Source organism: Mustela nivalis (assembly GCF_964662115.1).
Source record: "Mustela nivalis genome assembly, chromosome: 3".
In the NCBI taxonomy this organism is placed as follows: Eukaryota; Metazoa; Chordata; class Mammalia; order Carnivora; family Mustelidae; genus Mustela; species Mustela nivalis.
Window position 1 is genome coordinate 51,417,488 of NC_139022.1, and position 19,091 is coordinate 51,436,578.

At 54.2% G+C, this 19,091-nt stretch overlaps 2 protein-coding genes across 15 annotated transcripts in view; both read left to right on the plus strand.

Annotated features, from left to right (window-relative positions):
• FAM193B (family with sequence similarity 193 member B) overlaps window positions 1–3,307 on the plus strand; it is a 32,404-nt gene extending 29,097 nt beyond the window's left edge. For 11 of the 14 annotated variants that reach the window (XM_082723712.1, XM_082723713.1, XM_082723716.1 and 8 more), the window contains 3 exons: window positions 115–190; window positions 994–1,091; window positions 2,927–3,307. In XM_082723712.1, the coding sequence (XP_082579838.1) occupies window positions 115–190; window positions 994–1,090 (173 nt within the window). In that variant the 3' untranslated portion in view covers window position 1,091; window positions 2,927–3,307. The other 3 variants (XR_014309778.1, XR_014309779.1, XM_082723711.1) reach the window with 3 other exon arrangements.
• Window positions 3,308–5,730: 2,423 nt separating this feature from the next.
• On the plus strand, window positions 5,731–11,052 carry DDX41 (DEAD-box helicase 41). Its single transcript, XM_082723722.1, has 17 exons — window positions 5,731–5,988; window positions 6,070–6,180; window positions 6,398–6,557; window positions 6,630–6,704; window positions 6,822–6,882; window positions 7,013–7,149; window positions 7,430–7,502; window positions 7,629–7,782; window positions 7,859–7,995; window positions 8,827–8,989; window positions 9,172–9,303; window positions 9,571–9,642; window positions 9,768–9,864; window positions 9,998–10,147; window positions 10,233–10,304; window positions 10,417–10,527; window positions 10,704–11,052. Exons 1-17 carry the CDS (start codon window positions 5,962–5,964, stop codon window positions 10,838–10,840), a joined length of 1,869 nt encoding a protein of 622 aa, XP_082579848.1. The 5' UTR covers window positions 5,731–5,961; the 3' UTR covers window positions 10,841–11,052.
• Window positions 11,053–19,091: the final 8,039 nt, after the last annotated feature.

The following is a 19,091-nucleotide window of genomic DNA, read 5'->3' on the forward strand; positions in this document are numbered from 1 at the left end:
CCAGCCAGGCCACAGGGTGGAGGGTAGTCCTCGCGTCTGGGCAGTGCTGCCCCGAGAGCATGACCCCAGAGGCCTGGCCGTGGGCACTGAGCCCTCCTGGCTGTGTCTTCCTAGACGATGTGTTCCTGCCCAAGGACATGGATGGGGTGGAGATGGATGAGACTGACCGGGAGGTGGAGTACTTCAAGAGGTAGGTGTGGGGATGCCTTAACACCCACCCTCACCCTGACACCCTCAGAGAGAGAGCCTTGCCAGGCTCGCTCCCACTAGTCTATCTGCTGGAACTCAGGTGGCCACGCGGCAGGAAAAGGCATCTGGGAAGGTGTAAGGGACAGGGAGGAGGAGGCACTTCAGGCCCCAAGAACCAGGACTTTCTCCAGTTTTATTTACTTTGTATATTCATTTGCACTTTCTCTACTCTGCCTGGGCTGAGTTCTGGGCTGGAGGCAAATCAGATGCAGTCTAGATGGAGAGAGAAAGCCTAAACACACAGTCCAGCTGTAAGTGCTGTTGGAGGAGTAAGGATGTGGGGTTGCAGACCAAGCTGAGATTCAGGGGTGGGCAGTGCTCCCAGAAGAGTTGGGAACCAGGCTGAGACCGGAGAAGTAAGGATGAGCGGGCCAGGTCAAGCAGGGCCTTTGTGACAGCAGAGCTAGTAGGTACAGAGGTTTGAGGCTGAAAGCAACACCCAGTACCGAGGGGAGCAGGAGGCAGCCCAGTGTAACCAGAGTAAGATACAGCATGAGGGGCTAACCTGTATCCCAAGGCAGTGTTACTGTCTTCATACACTGTTCATGGGCTCGCGGGCACCCTGTCCAGAAGGTCAGGAAAGCTCTGGTAACCTGCTAGGCCACAATACTCTAGAACCAGAGGGGTTGTACAGAGCTGACTTGGTTCCTTTAGTGACCAAGACACATGGGACTAGAAATGGGGTCCAGCAAGGAAAGGGGGATCCTCTGATTGTGCTTTCCTGGCGTCTGTCAAACCTAACAGGTTCTGTTTGGATTCTGCAAAGCAAACTCGACAGAAAGTTGCTGTGAACTGGACCAACTTCAGCCTCAAGAAAACCACTCCCAGCACAGCTCAGTGAGGTATGGAGGACCCCCAAGTGTTGCATATACTTCTCTCTGCAAGTTCTATCACCTTGTGTCCCCACCACACCATTTCATGCTCAGGAGCACACGAGTTGGGCTAGTGGCTTGTCAGCCCTGGCCCCTTCAGTGACACAGTGAGGCCTATGTGCTCTAAAGACACAGGCCCCATCTCTTCTCCTGTGGCCCCTCACGCCTAGGCCTCTGTCCTTTCATAGCTCCCTCCTGGGCCAGACCCTCCTTAGAGCCCTCCTGCCTATGTTCCTGAAGGGCCCTTCCTGCACTGCCATCCCTGGGCTATCTCTACCAGGCCGCCACTTCCCTCACCATCTGCCTCTCAAGAGCCGAGGCAGCCTTACTCCCCAGATGACTGCCCCCACTCCTGACATTGTTAGCCTCAGGGTTGAATTTCATTGCCCAGCCTGGTAGGCTGCCATTTAGGGTGCTTTCCAGCTAAAGCCATGCAGGAAGGGGCTAGCGCCAGAGGACCAGGGAGAGGGCAGATGAGATAGAGCAAGGCCTCAGTGAGGTCATTTAGGCATGGAGGAGTTTGTAAGCGCTCTCCCCAACCAGGGCAAGCCCCATGAAGAAATTAATAGCTAAGCTGCCTCCTGAAGAAGAGACCTAGCCCCAGCTGGGCTCGGGGCTCCTCTCCCAACCACCTACACAGGTCCTTTTGTGTGAAATGCTGACATACCAGATGACGCTGTGGACTGAGAACAGAAGACCAAGAAGCCACTGGACTGAGCACCATAGTGCAGGAGAGAAGAGTTACTGGCCCACAGGCCTTGGTGCCCGGTTTGCGGCCTAATGGCTGTGCAGTGCCCTATCTTAACCCTGTGCTCTGTCCCTGGGATCAGGCCTTTTCTGCCTGGTGACACAACTGCCTTTAAAGCACAGGAAACTGGGGCAGGTGAGCTGAACTCATGGAACCCCAGGAGGATCCTCCTCCTTCTCTTTTAAGTGCCAGGGCAGCAGACTTCCTGGACGTTCAGCCGAGTCTCTTGTCCTCCTCTGGGTCAGGATTCCCCACCCTTGAGGCTGGGCTCCCTATGGCCCCTTGGGCTGCCTGGAGACAGGACTGTCTTTAGACTCAGCTCAGCCCCTCTCTCTGAAGGGGCTGGACTCCCTGGTCTTTTGCCAAACTGAAATGTCCACACACTCAGGAGCTTCTGCTAGGGCGCCCTCCTGCCCCTTTTGTCCACTTTCACAGGATCCAGGAGTTATGGGGACCCCTGGCACTTTCATTTGTTGCCTCTTCTCAGAGAAAAAGGGGCATACCTCCTCCCACAGCCCAGTGCTCCTGTCAGCCAAGAAACCTCATTCAGCCATCTTCTCTCAAGGACTCCCTCTTTGGTTGATCTCTTTCCCAAGACGGGGGATGTTTCTCCCTGCCCTACCCCACCATGAGGGCTCTTCATTGACCTTTTCCACCCTCCTCAGAGTGGGATCAGGAGGCCGGAGAATGTGTGAAAAAGCAGTGCCGGCACAGATTCGGGACCTAGCCTGGGCTGTGTCCCCAGAGTGTGAGGCAGGAATCAGAGTGCTTATGCTGCCTCTCCTCCACTTGTCAGCAGGAGAGCAAAGGCCAGAGTCGGGGATCTTACCCACCCTGGATGGCATAGACATGCTACCGGGGAGCTGTGCCCTGGCAGGGTCTCAACCTGCATCCTCTGCTGAAGGTAATCAAGGAAGTCTATTCAACATTTTCAGCCCAGGGAGCAAAAAACGGCAGGCAGCTCCTCCTACGCAGGGGACCCATGGAAACCCAGAGCCAGCACAAGGAGGCTAGGGCACAAGCTCACTCACGGTACGGTCATGCTCTGTTTTCTCAGCCCCCTGCCGGGTCGAGCTGCTTCAGGGTGTCCTGAGACCCCCAACTGCCAGCTGAAGGTCTACAGTTTCTTCCTCCACATCCCTACACCTGCCCAAGATCCTCCCTGCTCCTCACGTCCTGGACCAACCAAAAGTTGAATGGATGCTGTGCCGTGCTGGGGCCCCTCAAGACCTCCGCAGAGCCGCTTCCTGGTGCTACGCAGCCCCCTCACTCAGAGCCTGGGGGCTGGACTGGCCTGTGGGCCGGGGGCTGATGGTACTGCTGGCCCAACACTGCTCTCTTTGTGTTTGGTTTTGTTTTTGTTCTTGTTTTTCAATTCTTTACTTTTGATACTGTGAAGATCTTTCCTGCCGAAAGATAAAGCAACATTTGGACACAGTCAGTGTGTTGTGGTTTGCTGGTCTGGGACAGGGGTGAGGTGAGGAATGTACTCAGAAGCATGGGATCTTCCTTGGTCATTAGCCTCACTGAGCATGTACTATGTGGCAGCAGTTTGGCAGTTTCCACTTAATTCTCAGAACAGTTCTAAGTGGGACTGTTACCCCATTTTACAGATGAGGAAATTAAAGCCAAGACAGGAAAGTGACTTTAGTGCACTCGGTCTGGCTGAGAAGTTAGATCTGAGGCCTGTATAACAGCAGCATCTGTGCACTTTATCCTGGTGGGAAGACGCTGTTGTGTGACCTGGAACAGCCCCTTCCCCATGCCCTGTTTCCCTCTCTGCAAGATGGTGGAGTGAGACTCTGTGTCCGGGCAGCTGCTGTGAGAGGTGGTCTGGGAAAAGCCTCAAAGCCTTTTCTGTAGCCTGGATTATTGACGTGGTCAAGGGAAGTGGAGTAAATGGAGTTTCTGTAAATTGGATCGGACTTTTCAGTGGGAATGACACATACAGCCAAAGTACCTGAGAGTTGAGGATAATGAACCCTTCTGTAAAGTAAAGCAAACTACCTCATTCCTACCTCCCACCTCCTATAGATCTGGTTTGAAAATTCAGATTTTAATATAATAGGTTTGCTTAAAAAAAAAAAATGCGTCACACACATCTGTGTTCTACCTCCTTGTCCCTGTTGTCATTTCCTCAAGCTGACACTTAAGCTTGTGTGGGGGAGCAGTGGAGGCTGTGGCCACATAGTCACTAAGAGCGCTTTATAGAGTGTTGGGAAGCAGGATCGGAAACTGTTCCCTCTCCCTTCCCCTCCTCCCAGGTTCATCCCCACCATGGGCAGTCAGTGCCAGCTTTCTCTTCTAAAGAAGTTAAAAGGCATCGCCCACAGGCTCACAGTTCCTGGTCTGTGGCCCTTCCTAATCTCCAGAGAAGTCTGCATATGCCCCGGTGAAACCTGTTTCTGCATACATACTATCTGTGTTCCTCTCTCTCCCTTCAACTCCCGCACCGGGCTCCTGCCCTGCCGCTGAACTGGCATAGCTACCTAAAATTCTGCTTCATCTTTCGAAAATTGCCTGTCTGATCAAGGAACTGCTTTACCTACAGAGAAACACCTGTGGATGGCGCTCAGAGCCTTCCGTGCCTGGTCCTTGCCTCCCGGCACTTCACTCCAGCCCCACCAGATTACTTCAGTCTCCCAGGCCTGTGGCCTGGCACCCACAGGTCTCCCAACTTTACTCACGTTTCCTTCTTCCCAAGTTACCTTCCCTTCATCATGTCCTGCTTATCCTTCACATTCCAACTGAAAGGCCCTGCCGTGCAATGCTTCAAGAAAAGTACTACTTTATCTGTCTTAGAATATTTCTCCTTAACCTCAAGACCTGTTTTATTTTTGCCTCCTCAACTAATCCATAAACTCACAAGCCAGGTTTGTGTCTTGTTCATCTTTTATCTGTTTCAGCGTTGTGCACAATGCCCAGTATGTGCTGATAATACATGAATGAAGAAAAAAGTAGTACACATCACTCCACTTTTAAGAGTCCCCAGTGAGGAGCACCTGGGTGGCTCAGCCCTCCGACTCTTGATTTCTGCTCTCAGAAATCAAGATTCCTGATCTCAGCATCGTGGAGTCTAGTCCCAGGTCAGACTCTTGCTCAGCATGGAGTTTACTTGAGATTCTCCCCAGCCTCTCCCTCTGTCCCTCACCCCCGCACGCTCTCTGTCAAAATAAAATGTTTAAATATAAATGAAGTACCCCTTGAAGTTGAAGTTACTTCGGCCTTCAGGGCCCTGCATACTCTGGGCCCACCCAGCCTCCCTATCCAGCTTTAGCGCTGGCCACCCCACCGCACAGCAGCCGGCCACGTGGTTTGTTCTTTGAGGAATCTGTACTGGCATATGGCCAAGCTTTCAGTCCTCCAGAATCCTCAATCAGAAAGCTGCTCTTTCCTCCACTCCCTTGTTCTGAGTCCACACCTCTGGAAGCCCAGATGCAGGTCTCTTCGAAGACTTCTCTGGTTCCGCAGGCAGTGAGTTACTCTATTGCAGCATTTACAATAAAAATCGCTCCTTAGCTATGTACAAACCCTCAGCGAAACACTTGTCACCAGCATTTTATTTATCCTTCATCACTCTGAACTTATGTGTCTTACATAGACGAGGACGGCTGTCAGAGCTGCCGCGTTTAGGTTGATTCATTTTTCCGTAAGCCACACCCCGTCCCCGCGCCTGGGATGGAGGCCCCGGCGGGGTCCCAGTTGGCTCCGTCCAGGATCGTGCCGGATGACGTCAGACTCTGGGCGAGGTTTTGCAGCAGGCCAGCCGGCCTCTCCGGGATCAGCCGTCTCCACTCGGGACCTTCCGCCAGACTTCGTGTTGTGAGCCTTTAGCGCATGCTCCAAGTCTTCCAGCGTCCCATAATACCTTGTCTGACGCTTCGCCCTGGTCCTTGGCAACAAATGCGCAGCCGCCCAAGGGACTTTGACGCCAGCGCGGTCTGACAGGTTCTCCGAGGAAAGTTTGTCCCTCTGCGCGACCCGGCACTCAGAGGTCGTTGCTAGGCGCCCAAGTTCCGCTTCACATCCGATTGGATTTCACTCAAAAGTTGAGGCGGGGTTTTACCGTGGCGCGCATGCGTGCAGCAAAGGATGGAGGACTCGGAACCCGAGCGGAAGGTAGGAGCGAGGCAGGGGTCCTCGCGGGTGGCGAGCGGCAGTGAAAGCGGGGGACTGAGCCTGACTCCCGTGTATCTGTAGCGGGCGCGCACCGACGAGGCGACTGCCACAGGAAGCCGCTCCGAGACGGAGGATGAGGACGACGAAGACTATGTGCCTTACGTGCCTTTGCGACAGCGCCGGCAACTGCTGGTGAGGGCCCGGGTTCGGAAGAGGAATGGGGGCGTGGGAGCCGGGGTCGAGGGGCGGTGGGGGGAGGTGGCCGCCAGTGGAGCGAGCTGGCAGTACTCGGGACCGTGGCCCTCCGGCGAACGAGGAACGGGCGACCAAAATCCTGAGGCAGGCCCACTGGGCCCAATGCGCCTCTCTGTTTTGGGCTTGGTTCTGCGGGGCGCTGGTGGAACCTCAGCTCCAGAAGCTACTGCAACGAAGGCGCAAAGGTGCTGCGGAGGAGGAGCAGCAGGACAGCGGCAGCGAGCCCCGGGGAGATGAGGACGATATCCCGCTGGGCCCTCAGTCCAACGTCAGCCTCCTGGATCAGCACCAGCACCTCAAAGAGAAGGCTGAAGGTGGGCTGGAGAGCCGCGGGGAGGTTCAGCTTAGTGCAGTGCGTGGTGTCTGACCTCTGCTTCTTTCCTCAGCCCGCAAGGAGTCTGCCAAGGAGAAGCAGCTGAAAGAAGAGGAAAAGATCCTGGAGAGTGTGGCTGAGGGCCGAGGTGTGGCTGTAGTCAGGGCAGGGTGGGTGGTGGACTGACAACCCCAGACATGTTCTATCTCGAGGGCCTGGCCTCTGGGAAGGAAGAGCCAGCCCTGAGCCACGTCTGTCCCCTCAGCCTTGATGTCCGTGAAGGAGATGGCCAAGGGAATCACATACGACGATCCGATCAAAACCAGGTATGTTTTTCAGTCTGGGGAAGACAGTCACTCACTCTTAACTTGGAATGGTATATGGCTGCGACTGGCAGGTGTACCCCAGAGCCAGCTGTGCCTGGGGCCTCTCTTGACCCCCACCACCCACTCACAGTTGGACACCCCCCCGCTATGTCCTGAGCATGTCTGAAGAGCGGCATGAACGGGTTCGGAAGAAGTACCACATCCTGGTGGAAGGCGATGGTATCCCACCACCCATCAAGAGCTTCAAGGAAATGAAATTTCCTGCAGGTACTGGGAACTTTGGTAGTCAGACAATTGTAGGGTTGTGTCCCAGCCCCCTCTGTGCTCAGCAACTGCAGAGATGGGTCTAGCCAATGGAGATGGAAGGACTTGGGTTTGAACTTCAGTTGCTCCAGTTATCGTGGAGGTCTTGGACAAGTCTTTCTTTTTCTCTCTCTTTCTCTGGGCCTCATTTGTAACTTGAAGGGGGTAGTGCCGAGTTTAAAGTTTTGGGGTCCTATACAGTATCTGTGAGACACAGGGATGATGCTGAGGTTGTTTTCCGTAGCCATCCTGAGAGGCCTGAAGAAGAAGGGAATCCACCACCCAACACCCATTCAGATCCAGGGCATCCCCACCATGTGAGTGTGGACCTGGGAGCCCTGTAGGGGGCGGTGATGGGGAGGAGCAGTCACTCGGTGTCCTTCTGGAGACTCATTCCCTACATTCTACTGAACCTGATCCTCGGGTCTCTCTTCTCCCAACAGACTATCTGGCCGTGACATGATAGGTATCGCCTTCACGGGTTCAGGCAAGACACTGGTGTTCACATTGCCTGTCATCATGTTCTGCCTGGAACAAGAAAAGAGATTACCTTTCTCCAAGCGCGAAGGGCCCTATGGACTCATCATCTGCCCCTCGGTAAGACAGACCAGGCTAGAGGGCAGGGCAGAGACAGGACTGCCTTCTGGTGCCAACCTCCGCCCTGTGCCTACAGCGGGAACTCGCCCGGCAGACCCATGGCATCCTGGAGTATTACTGCCGCCTACTGCAGGAGGACAGCTCCCCGCTCCTGCGCTGCGCTCTCTGCATTGGGGGCATGTCTGTTAAAGAGCAGATGGAAACCATCCGACAGTAAGCACAGGCACCTCCACCCTGTGGGCCTCCCCAGAGCCAGACTCTTTGCTTTGCTTTAGCTACCCCTGCAGACCCTTACAGAAGCCTCCTTGTCCTCCAGTTATCGTCCTCAAGGAGTTCCTCGTGTAATGGGGAGATCAGTTGGGGTGGGGCAGAGGGATGTGGTAAGGTACTGTGGGCGCACAGCAGATGGAATGGGGGCATCTGGGTGGTCAGGGGGTCAGGGCATTCTGGGCAGAAGACACAGAGGTGGGGGATTCAAGATGTCCAGGAAGGTCAGGGTCCTTCAGTGTGGTCCAGCATGGAGGCTGAGACACTAGGGCAGGGCCAGATCTGTGGCCTTTCCACACGGTGCAGTCCCCAGCAGACAGTGCTCTTTGACCTGGGCCAGGCTCTGGGGTTATGGACAGGCCACACCCAGTCCCTTCTTTCAAGGCATTCCTGGTCCCAGGGAAGAGTCAGATACAGAAGGGATTAATTTAGCATTCTGGGAAAGTGAGCCCATCAATGCCTACAAAGGGATGTGCAGGAGCACATGGTGCAGTCTGGCTGGAGCTTCAGGGCCGCTGTCTTCTAGAGAGGGAAGGATATGTCAGGCAGAGTTGATTCATGGCTGGGGAGGAGCTCTGGAGCACAGTAGTAGTCAAGAAGGCTGCAGCGCATCCAGAAGAGACACGTTTTACAAGTAGGACAGGATGCTGGAAGTGATGAGGGGACAGGGGAGGAGAGACAGGAAAGAGGCCAGAGAGCAGAATGAGCAGACTGCCAGCCCATAGGTGCAGGGATGGGCAGGTAGCCCTGACCTCAGGGTCTTCTCTTGATCCCTAGCGGTGTGCACATGATGGTAGCCACCCCTGGGCGCCTCATGGATTTGCTGCAGAAGAAGATGGTCAGTCTAGACATCTGCCGCTACCTGGCTCTGGACGAGGCTGACCGCATGATTGACATGGGTTTTGAGGGTGACATCCGCACCATCTTCTCCTACTTCAAGGTACCCGTCCCTTCCTGGCTAGGCCATTCCTGCCACCCTCCCCAGCACACCCCATTCAACTGTGGCAGGCCCTGAGGCCTAGCACTGCCCACCCACTGGCCCTGCTTCGGGGCGTGACATCCCAGCTACTTGGTCTTCCCAGGCCCCAGCATGCCCTCAGTCCTAGCCCTGCTCTTCCTCAGGGCCAGCGACAGACCCTACTCTTCAGTGCCACCATGCCTAAGAAGATTCAGAACTTTGCCAAGAGTGCTCTGGTAAAGCCGGTCACAATCAACGTGGGGCGCGCCGGGGCTGCTAGCCTGGATGTCATCCAGGTGGGTAGGCGCTCCTGGGGAACAGGGTTTCACTAAAGAGGGTTGGATGTGGCCTGGCCATGTGGAAGCTCTTGGAGTAGGGTTGAGGGGCCCCCTTGTGGACACTCGGGGTTTCATTCAAATCTCCAGCCTTTCAGGCGTCCAGTGCTTTACGGCAAGAGGCTTCTGGTTTCCTCCCAGCTAGGACTGGGAGCCCAGGCTCTGTGGCAGGGCCATGGCTCGTGAGCCCATTTGCAGGCCCACCTGACCTGGCCCTTGTGATGGCAGGAGGTGGAATATGTCAAGGAGGAGGCCAAGATGGTATACCTGCTCGAATGCCTACAGAAAACACCCCCACCCGTAAGTGTAGCCCACCAGGCTAGCCCAGGACTCCTGGCATGAGAGGGAGGGGGCAGTGGGGGCAGCATGCTGGAGAAGTTCGGTTGGGGTCAGCTCCTGTGACTGAAGTTGGCCTTCTCGGACAGGTGCTCATCTTTGCGGAGAAGAAGGCTGATGTGGATGCCATCCATGAGTACCTGCTGCTCAAGGGGGTCGAGGCAGTGGCCATCCATGGGGGCAAAGGTCAGGGGTAGTGCCTGTGTAGACAGGGATTCTGCTGCCACTGCCACCGTTCTAACCCTTTCCCTGCCTGGTGGGCCCACCGCTACTCCCCAGACTCCCGTCCCTCTAACAGCTCCTGCCTGACCCTCCCCAGACCAGGAGGAACGGACCAAGGCTATCGAGGCGTTCCGGGAAGGCAAGAAGGATGTTCTGGTGGCCACAGACGTAGCCTCCAAGGGCCTGGACTTCCCTGCCATCCAGCATGTCATAAATTATGACATGCCTGAGGAGATCGAAAACTATGGTGGGGAGCTTGGTGGGGGTCAGGGAGGTGGGCCAGCCCCCAGCCCCACAGGCAGTAGGTCAGAGGCTCTGTTCCCTCTCCGCAGTGCACCGTATTGGCCGCACTGGGCGCTCTGGGAACACAGGCATTGCCACCACTTTCATCAACAAGGCCTGTGGTAAGGCTGCCCCCTCGGGATCACCTCAGCTGTCCCCGGGTCCTCTGCTATGGCCACCCAGGTCCCGGCTGCAGGGCCTAGGGTTGGGCCTGACAGTTCCCTACCCCCCCAGACGAGTCGGTGCTGATGGACCTGAAAGCTCTGCTGCTGGAGGCAAAGCAGAAGGTGCCCCCTGTGCTGCAGGTGCTACACTGCGGGGATGAGTCCATGCTGGACATTGGAGGTGACTGCAGGCGGGGGACACGGGCCAGGGGTGCGGGGGGAGCATAACGGGAGCACCACAAAACATGTCCAGGTGGCGTATCAGAGGGCTTGGGGGCGGGATCTAATGGGAAGCCAAGGTCTGGGCTGTGGAGCCTGGTCCTGCAAGCATGCTGACTCTCACCCCCGTGTCCCCAGGAGAGCGTGGCTGTGCCTTCTGTGGGGGCCTGGGCCATCGAATCACTGACTGCCCCAAACTCGAGGCTATGCAGACCAAGCAGGTCAGCAACATCGGCCGCAAGGACTACCTGGCCCACAGCTCCATGGACTTCTGAGGCTTCTGCCGTCCCTTGTCTCCGAGAGACTTCAGTCTCCAGCCACCATCTGTACACACCAGCCCCCTGGACAAAAAGCCAGCATCTTCCGCCCAGCCGGCCTGGGCTGGGCCAGGCTGGGCCTGGCTGCCTGCGCCCTGTGTACCCCAGAATTACTATTTTTGTTCCCTTTACCCCTGCTGTCATTAAAGCACAAACCTCTTCTTGTCTCAGCCCAGCCCTGCATCTGTGTTTCCATCCCTGATCCCTGCTTCCTGGACAGGCTGTACGCTCTGACCTCCACAGCCCCTGTAAGGCAGGGGAGTTGGCATCTCCCACCACCACCCAGGAGGAAACCGTGCCCTTGGGAGCTGCGGGGAAACACTCAGAGCGGGAGAAACCTGCATGCCCATCTCAGGCCACATTCCCTTCAGTGCCCCCTGCTGAGAAAAAAAGCCTAATGCACACTGCTTCCCTCATTCTGCCACCCGGGAACTTTATTCTGGGGGGGCAGCAGGGAGCCATATGGGCCTCACAGCCCCATATGGCCCCAACAAGAAACAAGCGAGAAAGTACTCCCATCACAGCGCCAGTGTGTGGCCTGAATCACTGCCCAGTGCCAGCCAATTCTCCTGAGCTTTCTGTCCAAATCAATGTCAATTTGGACAGTAAGCTCCTGAGAATTGGCTAGAAATTCCTGGCAAACTCACTTCTGGTGGTGGGGACCTTCAGGGGAGCCGCCCGGGACCGGCCAGGGGTCCCTCCTGGTGTTGCCCAAAGCCTGTGAAAGCGCTCAACGCTGGGTGCACGGGAAGCCCAGGTCGCCTCCGACCCGCCCTCTACTCAGCCCCATGGGGAGCTTGCCTCAGCACCAGCAGGTGGGACCTGCCATGCCCCTAGGCCCGAACCCTAACCCAGGGTTGGGTTCTCAGGCTTCCATCTCCCGAGGCCTGACCCTCAAGCCTTCCAGACTGGGGACCTCTGAGCCATACCACAGGACACCACCTGCCACGCAGGAGGAAACCGTGCCCTTTGGAGCTGCACAAAACCCTCAGATTGGAGGAAACCAGCATGACCCCTGGAGGCCACCCCTCCTTTGGCGCCCCACCGGGCCACCAACACGGAGCCTGAGGCTTGGCCTGACCCCTCCCTCAACTTGGGCCCTGGAAAGCTCCCCTCAGCTGTGGCCCTCAGGGGAGTCGGGTGGATCCGGCCGAGTTCCCAGATGGTCTCAACACGCAGGTAGTGAGAAAGCACTCTAAATAGCAGGCAGAGCATGGCCTGAATCAGTGCACAACACCAGCCAATTCTCATGAGCTTTCTACCCAAATCAATATCAGTTTGGGGAGAATGCTCCTGAGAATTGGCCAGAAACCCCCAGTGAACTCGCTTCCAGCTGCGCAGGCCTTCAGGGAAGCCGCCTGGGCCTGGCCGAAGGTCCTGAGTGGTTGCAGCCCAAACCCTGTGAGAAAGCGCTCTAAAACCCAGGCGCATGGGTGGGGGCCTTTACTCAGCCCCTGAGGTTTCGTTTTCGGCACTGGCAGATCTGGCCTGGCTTGACCTTAGGCTTAGGTCTAGGCCCTAAGTGGAGTTTTCAGGCTTCCGTCCCCAGGGGCCCCAAGCCCTCCAGATTTGGGACCCTGGAGCCACACCCCAGGAGTCCTCTTGCCACCCAGATGGAAACTCTGTGTTGTTGAAGCTGTGCAGAACCCTTCAGAGCTGGAGAAACCTGCATGCCCCCCTGAGGACACCACCACCTCTGCAGCCCTCTGGCTATGAACCCTCTCAGCCTGACATGCCGCCTGACCCTGCCCTCAACTTAGCACCCCAAGGAAGCCGCCTCAGCACTGGCAGATTGGGCCTGCCATGCCCTTAGCTCAGCTCACCTCAAGGACCCCAGTCAGCTCTAGGCAGACCTGGAACTCCCATCTGCCTCAAAGCTCTGAGATCCCCCCTTCTTCTTCCAAAATTACGCTGGCCCAAGTCTTTCATGAGAAAGGGAAAAGGCTATCTCCTGAATGCTTAACACCTCCTTTCCTCTTCTGTCCTATTTCTCTAGCACTTACCTTTGTACCTGGGCAAACTATGAGGAACGTGTGAATGGAACATGTACAAGCTCTGAGATCTGAATCTTCTTGGCAGCTTTCTGAGGGCTCCTTATGCAACAAGAAACTAGCGTATCCTACCACGGTGTATTTGAAAATGATCATCTACAGAATAGGAGAGTGAAAATCACTCCATTTTACCTCTCTCTTCATGAAGCAGCACAGGGTCTTCTGCCTTCCTTCATTGACTTCAATTCCAATTCGTTTCCATGTAGTGATAATTCCTTTGCTTCAGGGGTAGGATTTCGTGATTTCTCACCTGCATAGAACACCCAGAGCTCATCACAAGTGCCTCCTAATAACCGTCACCCATTGAACCCTTCCTTCCACACCCCAGCCCTCTAGCAACCCTCAGTTTGTGCTCTAAGGTGGAGTCTGTTCCTCATTGGTTTATCTCTCTCCCCTCACTCTGTTCATCTGTTTTCTTTCTGAAATTCCTTAAGTCAAGTCATAGGGTATTGGTCTTGTCCTACTGATTTTTGCTTAGCTTAATCCACTCTAGATCCAACCACATCCTTGCAGATGGTAAGATTTCCTTCTTTTTGAAACTGGGTCCTATTCCACTGTGTGTAGCTATAGATATAGATATAAATCTCCCACATCTTCTTTCTCCATTCTTCAGTGAATGGACATTGGGACTCCCTCCATCATTTTGCTATGGTTGATAATGCTGCTATAAACATCACGGTGCTTGTATCCCACTGAATGTGCATTTTTGTGTCCTTTGGGGAAATCCCTAGGAGTGCAATTGCTGGATCCTAGGGTTGTTCAGTTTTTAGCCTTTGGGAGAACAACCATACTCTTTTCCAGAGTGGCTGCAGCAGCCCACATGCCCACCGACAGTGCAGGAGGGTTCTACTTTAAGAACATTACCTGCTAACAATTTCCTAAGGAGGAAACAGAAAACCTGTGGGATAACCTGACTCACCGAGTGTCAGGCACGAAATTCACCCCAGGATTCCTGACACCAAACCCCTTGAAGCCACCAGCATGCCTCAATCCAGGAGAATTCCCAAAGACTGTCCTCTGTCTTCACCGCTCATGAAACTAGGTGTTCCTGGCCCGAGTTCCCAGATGGTGGCAACACACATCTAGCCAGAAACTGCTCTCAACAGCGAGCACGAGTGTGACCTGAATCACTGCACAATGCCGGGCTTTCTGCCCAAATCGATATTGATTTGGGCAGAAAGCTCTTGAGAATTGAGATCATGAGAACACCCAGCAAACTCCTTTCCGGCTACATGGACCTTCAGGGCAGCCGACAGGGCCTGGCCCGAGGTCCCAAGTGATCACGGCCCAAACTCTACAAGAAAGTGCTCTAAAAGCCAGGCGCACGCATGGCCAAAACCTCCCTCTACTCAGCCCCCTGGGGTGCCAGTCTCAGCACTAGCAGGTAGGGTCTGACATGCCCCTAGTCCCTAACCCAAACCCTAGGTTAGGTTTTCAGGCTCCTATCCCCCAAACCCTCCAGACTGGGGACCCCTGAGCCATACCACAAAACTCTACCTGCCACCCAGGAGACAAATGTGCCATTGGGAGCTGCGCGAAACCTTCATACCCAGAGAAACCTGCATGCCCCCTTAGGCCACCCCGACCTACTGTGACCCCCTTGAACCACAAACCCAGAACCTGACACTCAGGCTCACACCCTCCCACATCACAGACCCAGGGAACTTGCCTCCGCAGGGGCGCTTAGGGAAGCCACGTGGGCCTGGCTCGTGGACCTCATGGCTGCAACATGCATCTAGCAAGAAGGTGCTCCCAACATCTGGTGGGTGCCAGGCCCAAATCACCGCCCAACACCAGCCAATTATCACGAGCTTTCGGCCCAAATTGATATTGATTTGGGCCGAAAGCTCGTGAGGATTGGCTGGAATCCCCAGGAGAACTCGCTCCTGGCAGTGGGGGCCTTCATAGGAGCCACCTGGGCCTGGCCCAGGGTTCCAGTTGGTCGCAGACCGAAGCCTGTGAGAGAGCACACTAAACACTGGGTGCACACATGGCCTGGATCTCCTCCAAATGCCTACCAAACCTCCCTCTCCTCAGATCCCTGGGGAGCCCGCCTCAGCACCAGCTGGTGAGGCCTCCATGCCCCTTGGCCCGAAACGCAACCCTGGGTTGGGTTCTCAGGCTTCCTTCCTCAGAGTCCTGGCCCTGAAGACCCCAGATTGGCGACCTCTTAGTTACACCCCAGGAGTCCACCTGACCCCAGGAGGAAACTGTGCCCTTTGGAGCTGCGCAGAACCTTCAGAAGGGGAGAAACTGCATGTCCCCCTGAGGCCACTGCCAACATCAGCAGCCCCCCTGGCCACAAACCTAGAGCCTGATGTCTCATCTGACCGCAGCCCTCCATTAACCTCCCTGGTGATCTCACCTCAGTAGCCACAGATCTTTCCTGGACTCCCAGATTCTCATGGGACTCTTCACGGGGCATATTCTGGGAACAAAGGTCATGCCAGGGCTACAGAAACATCTGGCAATGGTTATAACGAGACTCTGGGATGTCAATGGAGTCCCAAGACATAGGACATCTCAGAGTTTGTCTGCAAAGACACAGTTGGTAGGAAACCCAGATGCTGACAGAGGGTAGAGGAAGATGGAAAAAGCTAGGCTTTTTGTAGTCTAGGCCAGGCCAGTGCCACAGAGGGCCCAAGAAGCCAGCTGCTCCATTTAACATTGCTGAGGGCTCAATCAGACTCGTCCTGAAGCCCGCACATGCTAGATCCTCTGCTAACTCAGGAGAACCCTAAATGTGCTCATGGTCTTGGCCTGAACAAGACGACCATCAGTGTGGTATATAACCCACAAGATATACCCACAAGGCAGTGGGGACTGACTCAGCCAAACAGTACCTACATTGAATTCAACCACAGACAAACATGATGTGGGAAGCTTGAGGCTGACAGAGAAATGGAGTCAGGGAGGGAATTCCTGAAGCCTTTTTGGCCAATCTCACTATCATCTTTCTTTCCATTCAAGTACAGGGACCGGGGTCAGGCAGGATAGATCCCAGTGTCTTCCCACTCTGCCACTGGAAAGAAGAGCCCTCTCCCCCTTCACCCATCATGTTGCTGATCTGGGGTGTGGGAAACTACCACCCTGGGCAAAATGGGACCTCACGCCATATTCTCACAATCAAGTGTATCTGGAACAGTGGTTATGGACGTTCTGTGGCTGCTTTCAAGCCACAAGGCAAGAGTGCAGTCACTGTCAGAGACCCCACGTGGACTGCAACACCTAACAGAAAATCTTTACAGAAGACATTACAGAAAAGTCTGTGCCAATCCCTGGTCTCAAAGATCCTAGGATTGTGCCCCTTCTTTGAGTAGAATGTAGTTTCTTCCGGATCAAATCTAATTTTTTCACCCCCAAAGGCAAGGACTTCCAACATTTTAGCCAGAACACCATCTCCATCCTCCTCTATGGACACCTTGAATGGTACATCTACAGGTCTGCCGCACAACAGGAATGCACTGTCATTTCCATGGTAGTGATGCTCAGAAACGGAGGTCTAAGTGTGAACTTTGAGGGTGAGTGTGTGTTTCCTCTTTGGTAGCCCCAGTGTGCAAGGAGGATACAATACAGCAGCATGCTTTCTGTCCCACAGGAAGTCACTCAGTGTGGTTGCACAGTGATCTCAGAAGGAAACCACCTTCATAGAACAAACTATCTGGGAGGACTCCCAAGTCCCTTGTCCTGGACACTAGGTTCCACCGAGGCACATGGAGGGACAGAGACTCCCCCTGCCCATCGGGGTTTTGAAAGATGCCTGCTATTCCAGGGCAAAAGATCCCATAACCATTCATCCACATGTCATCCAACCAGGCATCTGTGAGAGAGATCGACTCCAAGCAGAAAGGACAGCTCAAGAGACAACAAATGACAGCCTTGTGTGACAAGTGCCACAACAGGGGACACTCAGGAGGACTGGGGGTGTGTAGGGTTGGCCAGAGCGGGGGGGCAGGGGGACCAGGGGTGCTCCAGGAGGATGTCACAGCTGTGCCCTTGGGTGGCTACACGTGTCAGTGTGACTGGGCATTGACCAGACTGACAATGATAGCACAGGTGAGGGGAGGTGTCCCTAAACTCTCTTGTGCAAGGCAAAAGCAAAAGGTCAATAAAGAGATTTCTTTCAGGCGATTTCATGTCACATGTGTCCATGAGTCCCTAAAGCTGATTGTGTAGAACATGAAGTACCTAGTTGGCCATGGCTTTCAAACCTGAGGTACCAAGGGCAGAGCACACTTGATCTTTCTTTTGGCTGCTTTCAGAGTAGGATGACTTTTCCTGCCTTCATCTCCGGCCCCAGGACAGGGAACAAAAGCAACACAGTCTGAAATGTCAACACTTCAAAATGTCAACAGAAATCCGCAAACCCAAGTTCTTCCAGGAGCTAAAGGTTCAAGACCAGGGTGACAGAAAATGGAAACCACGGTGACAGAAAATGGAGAAACCAAAGGAACACGTCATGTGCATGGGAACTGGCCCACTTCTCTACCTGTTGGAAGCAAGCCATGCCTGTCAGGAGGGGGTCCCACCTGTACGTGGTCTGTCTGTTTGTTGCCCTTGAGCAGAGCAGATGATGGGCTGAGCTGGGTGTGGCTGTCGGCGGGAGATGGCCAGCTGGCCACAGATGCTACCTGCTGAGTACCTATAGGCCCAGCTCCTGGTCCTCAGCTAAGATGAAACAATCATTATGTGAAGTGACCAGTTTCTGGGGACAGGTCATGTACTCAGTGCTTTGGTGACTATATCTTCTCCTATTGTATTCTTTAAAAACACCTCAGGCAGGTAAGATTGACATACAAGAAGTTGTCCTATAGTTGATGTATGTAACTTGACCCTGACCCTAACCTTAATATCTACATCTATTCTCGATGTAGAATACTGCTCATAAATTAGAGCATGGTTTTTAGGAGCTAAGGAATTTAGGAACCGACCTTCTTCTGTCTTATTCTCCCTTGAATCCTGTAAATTGGAATGCATTCTGCCATGTGCTATCTGGAGAGTGGCCACACGGGGGCAGCAGTGAGGAAACAGTGCCCCAAACCCCACTGCAAAACCCATCATTCTTCCTACATCCTGTCAAACCTTGTTCACTCAGTGTTTACAAATCATGGCAGAGATGATGAAAAGTGTGACTTTGTTGAATTTTTAAAAAACTGAACTAATTCTTTCAACCTGTTAATAATAGAAGATGATTCCTAAAATCTCAGACTTGGAGAGCTCGTGAAGGCCCAGGGGCCTGGGAAAAGGCTAGGACTATGGAATCTATTCAGGTCTACTTAGAAAACAAGGATGGCTTCTATCCCACTTCTTTTCAGGAAGAATTTGTGTCAACTACCAGCACTGAATCCACACCAGTAAAATAGTGCAAAATAGTGTAGGTCAGAGGAAAACAAAGAAGAATCAACAGCCTCCAGAAGCAGAGAAAGAGCCACACTGGGAACCAAGAAGACAGACCAGGAAGGCTCTGCTCAGGCTAATTTGCATTTCTGTAGATCCTCTGGAGCTAGAATGCCCCCAGTGCCCCCAGGGGTCCTGGGCGAGGCAGAACACATACCTTGATGCTGCCCTGTTGGAACCCATGAATGCCTCCTGGTCCCTTCCTCCACAAGAACCCCCTACTTCCTGATGACTCCAGCCTGCTTCTTGGCACTCCCATTCCCCTTTCTGACCCCATCGTTCACTTTTCCCATCATTGCCATTATGCTACATTGCCATTATAGCACAGTATACTGTACTATACAGTATACTACTGCCATTATAGTATATTAAACTACTCACTACTCTGTCATTTAACTGTTTTTTGCATTGTTTGGTGGGAAACAATACCTTGCATCATCTACCCTGATGTAGAATCCCTTGTCGCATTGCCTGACTTCGCTGTGCCCTCACAGTGTCAGGGGGCTAGTGTCCTGGGCAAGGACCTCTCTAAGCTGGCTCAGCTGTTGCAGTGAAGGCCTAAGCCAGGCAGTGCTATTTCTGTGCAAGCAAGACAGCACGACCAAAACCTTGGTTTGGGTTCACAATTGCTTATGGCCCCTCAGCCACATCAGATGGCATAGGGGCACACCCTGAAGACACTGGCTAGTCCAGTGTTGCCCTGGGGAATCTCCATAAAACAGCCATTGTGTCCAATGAGGGAACTCCATAGGAGTGGGGCC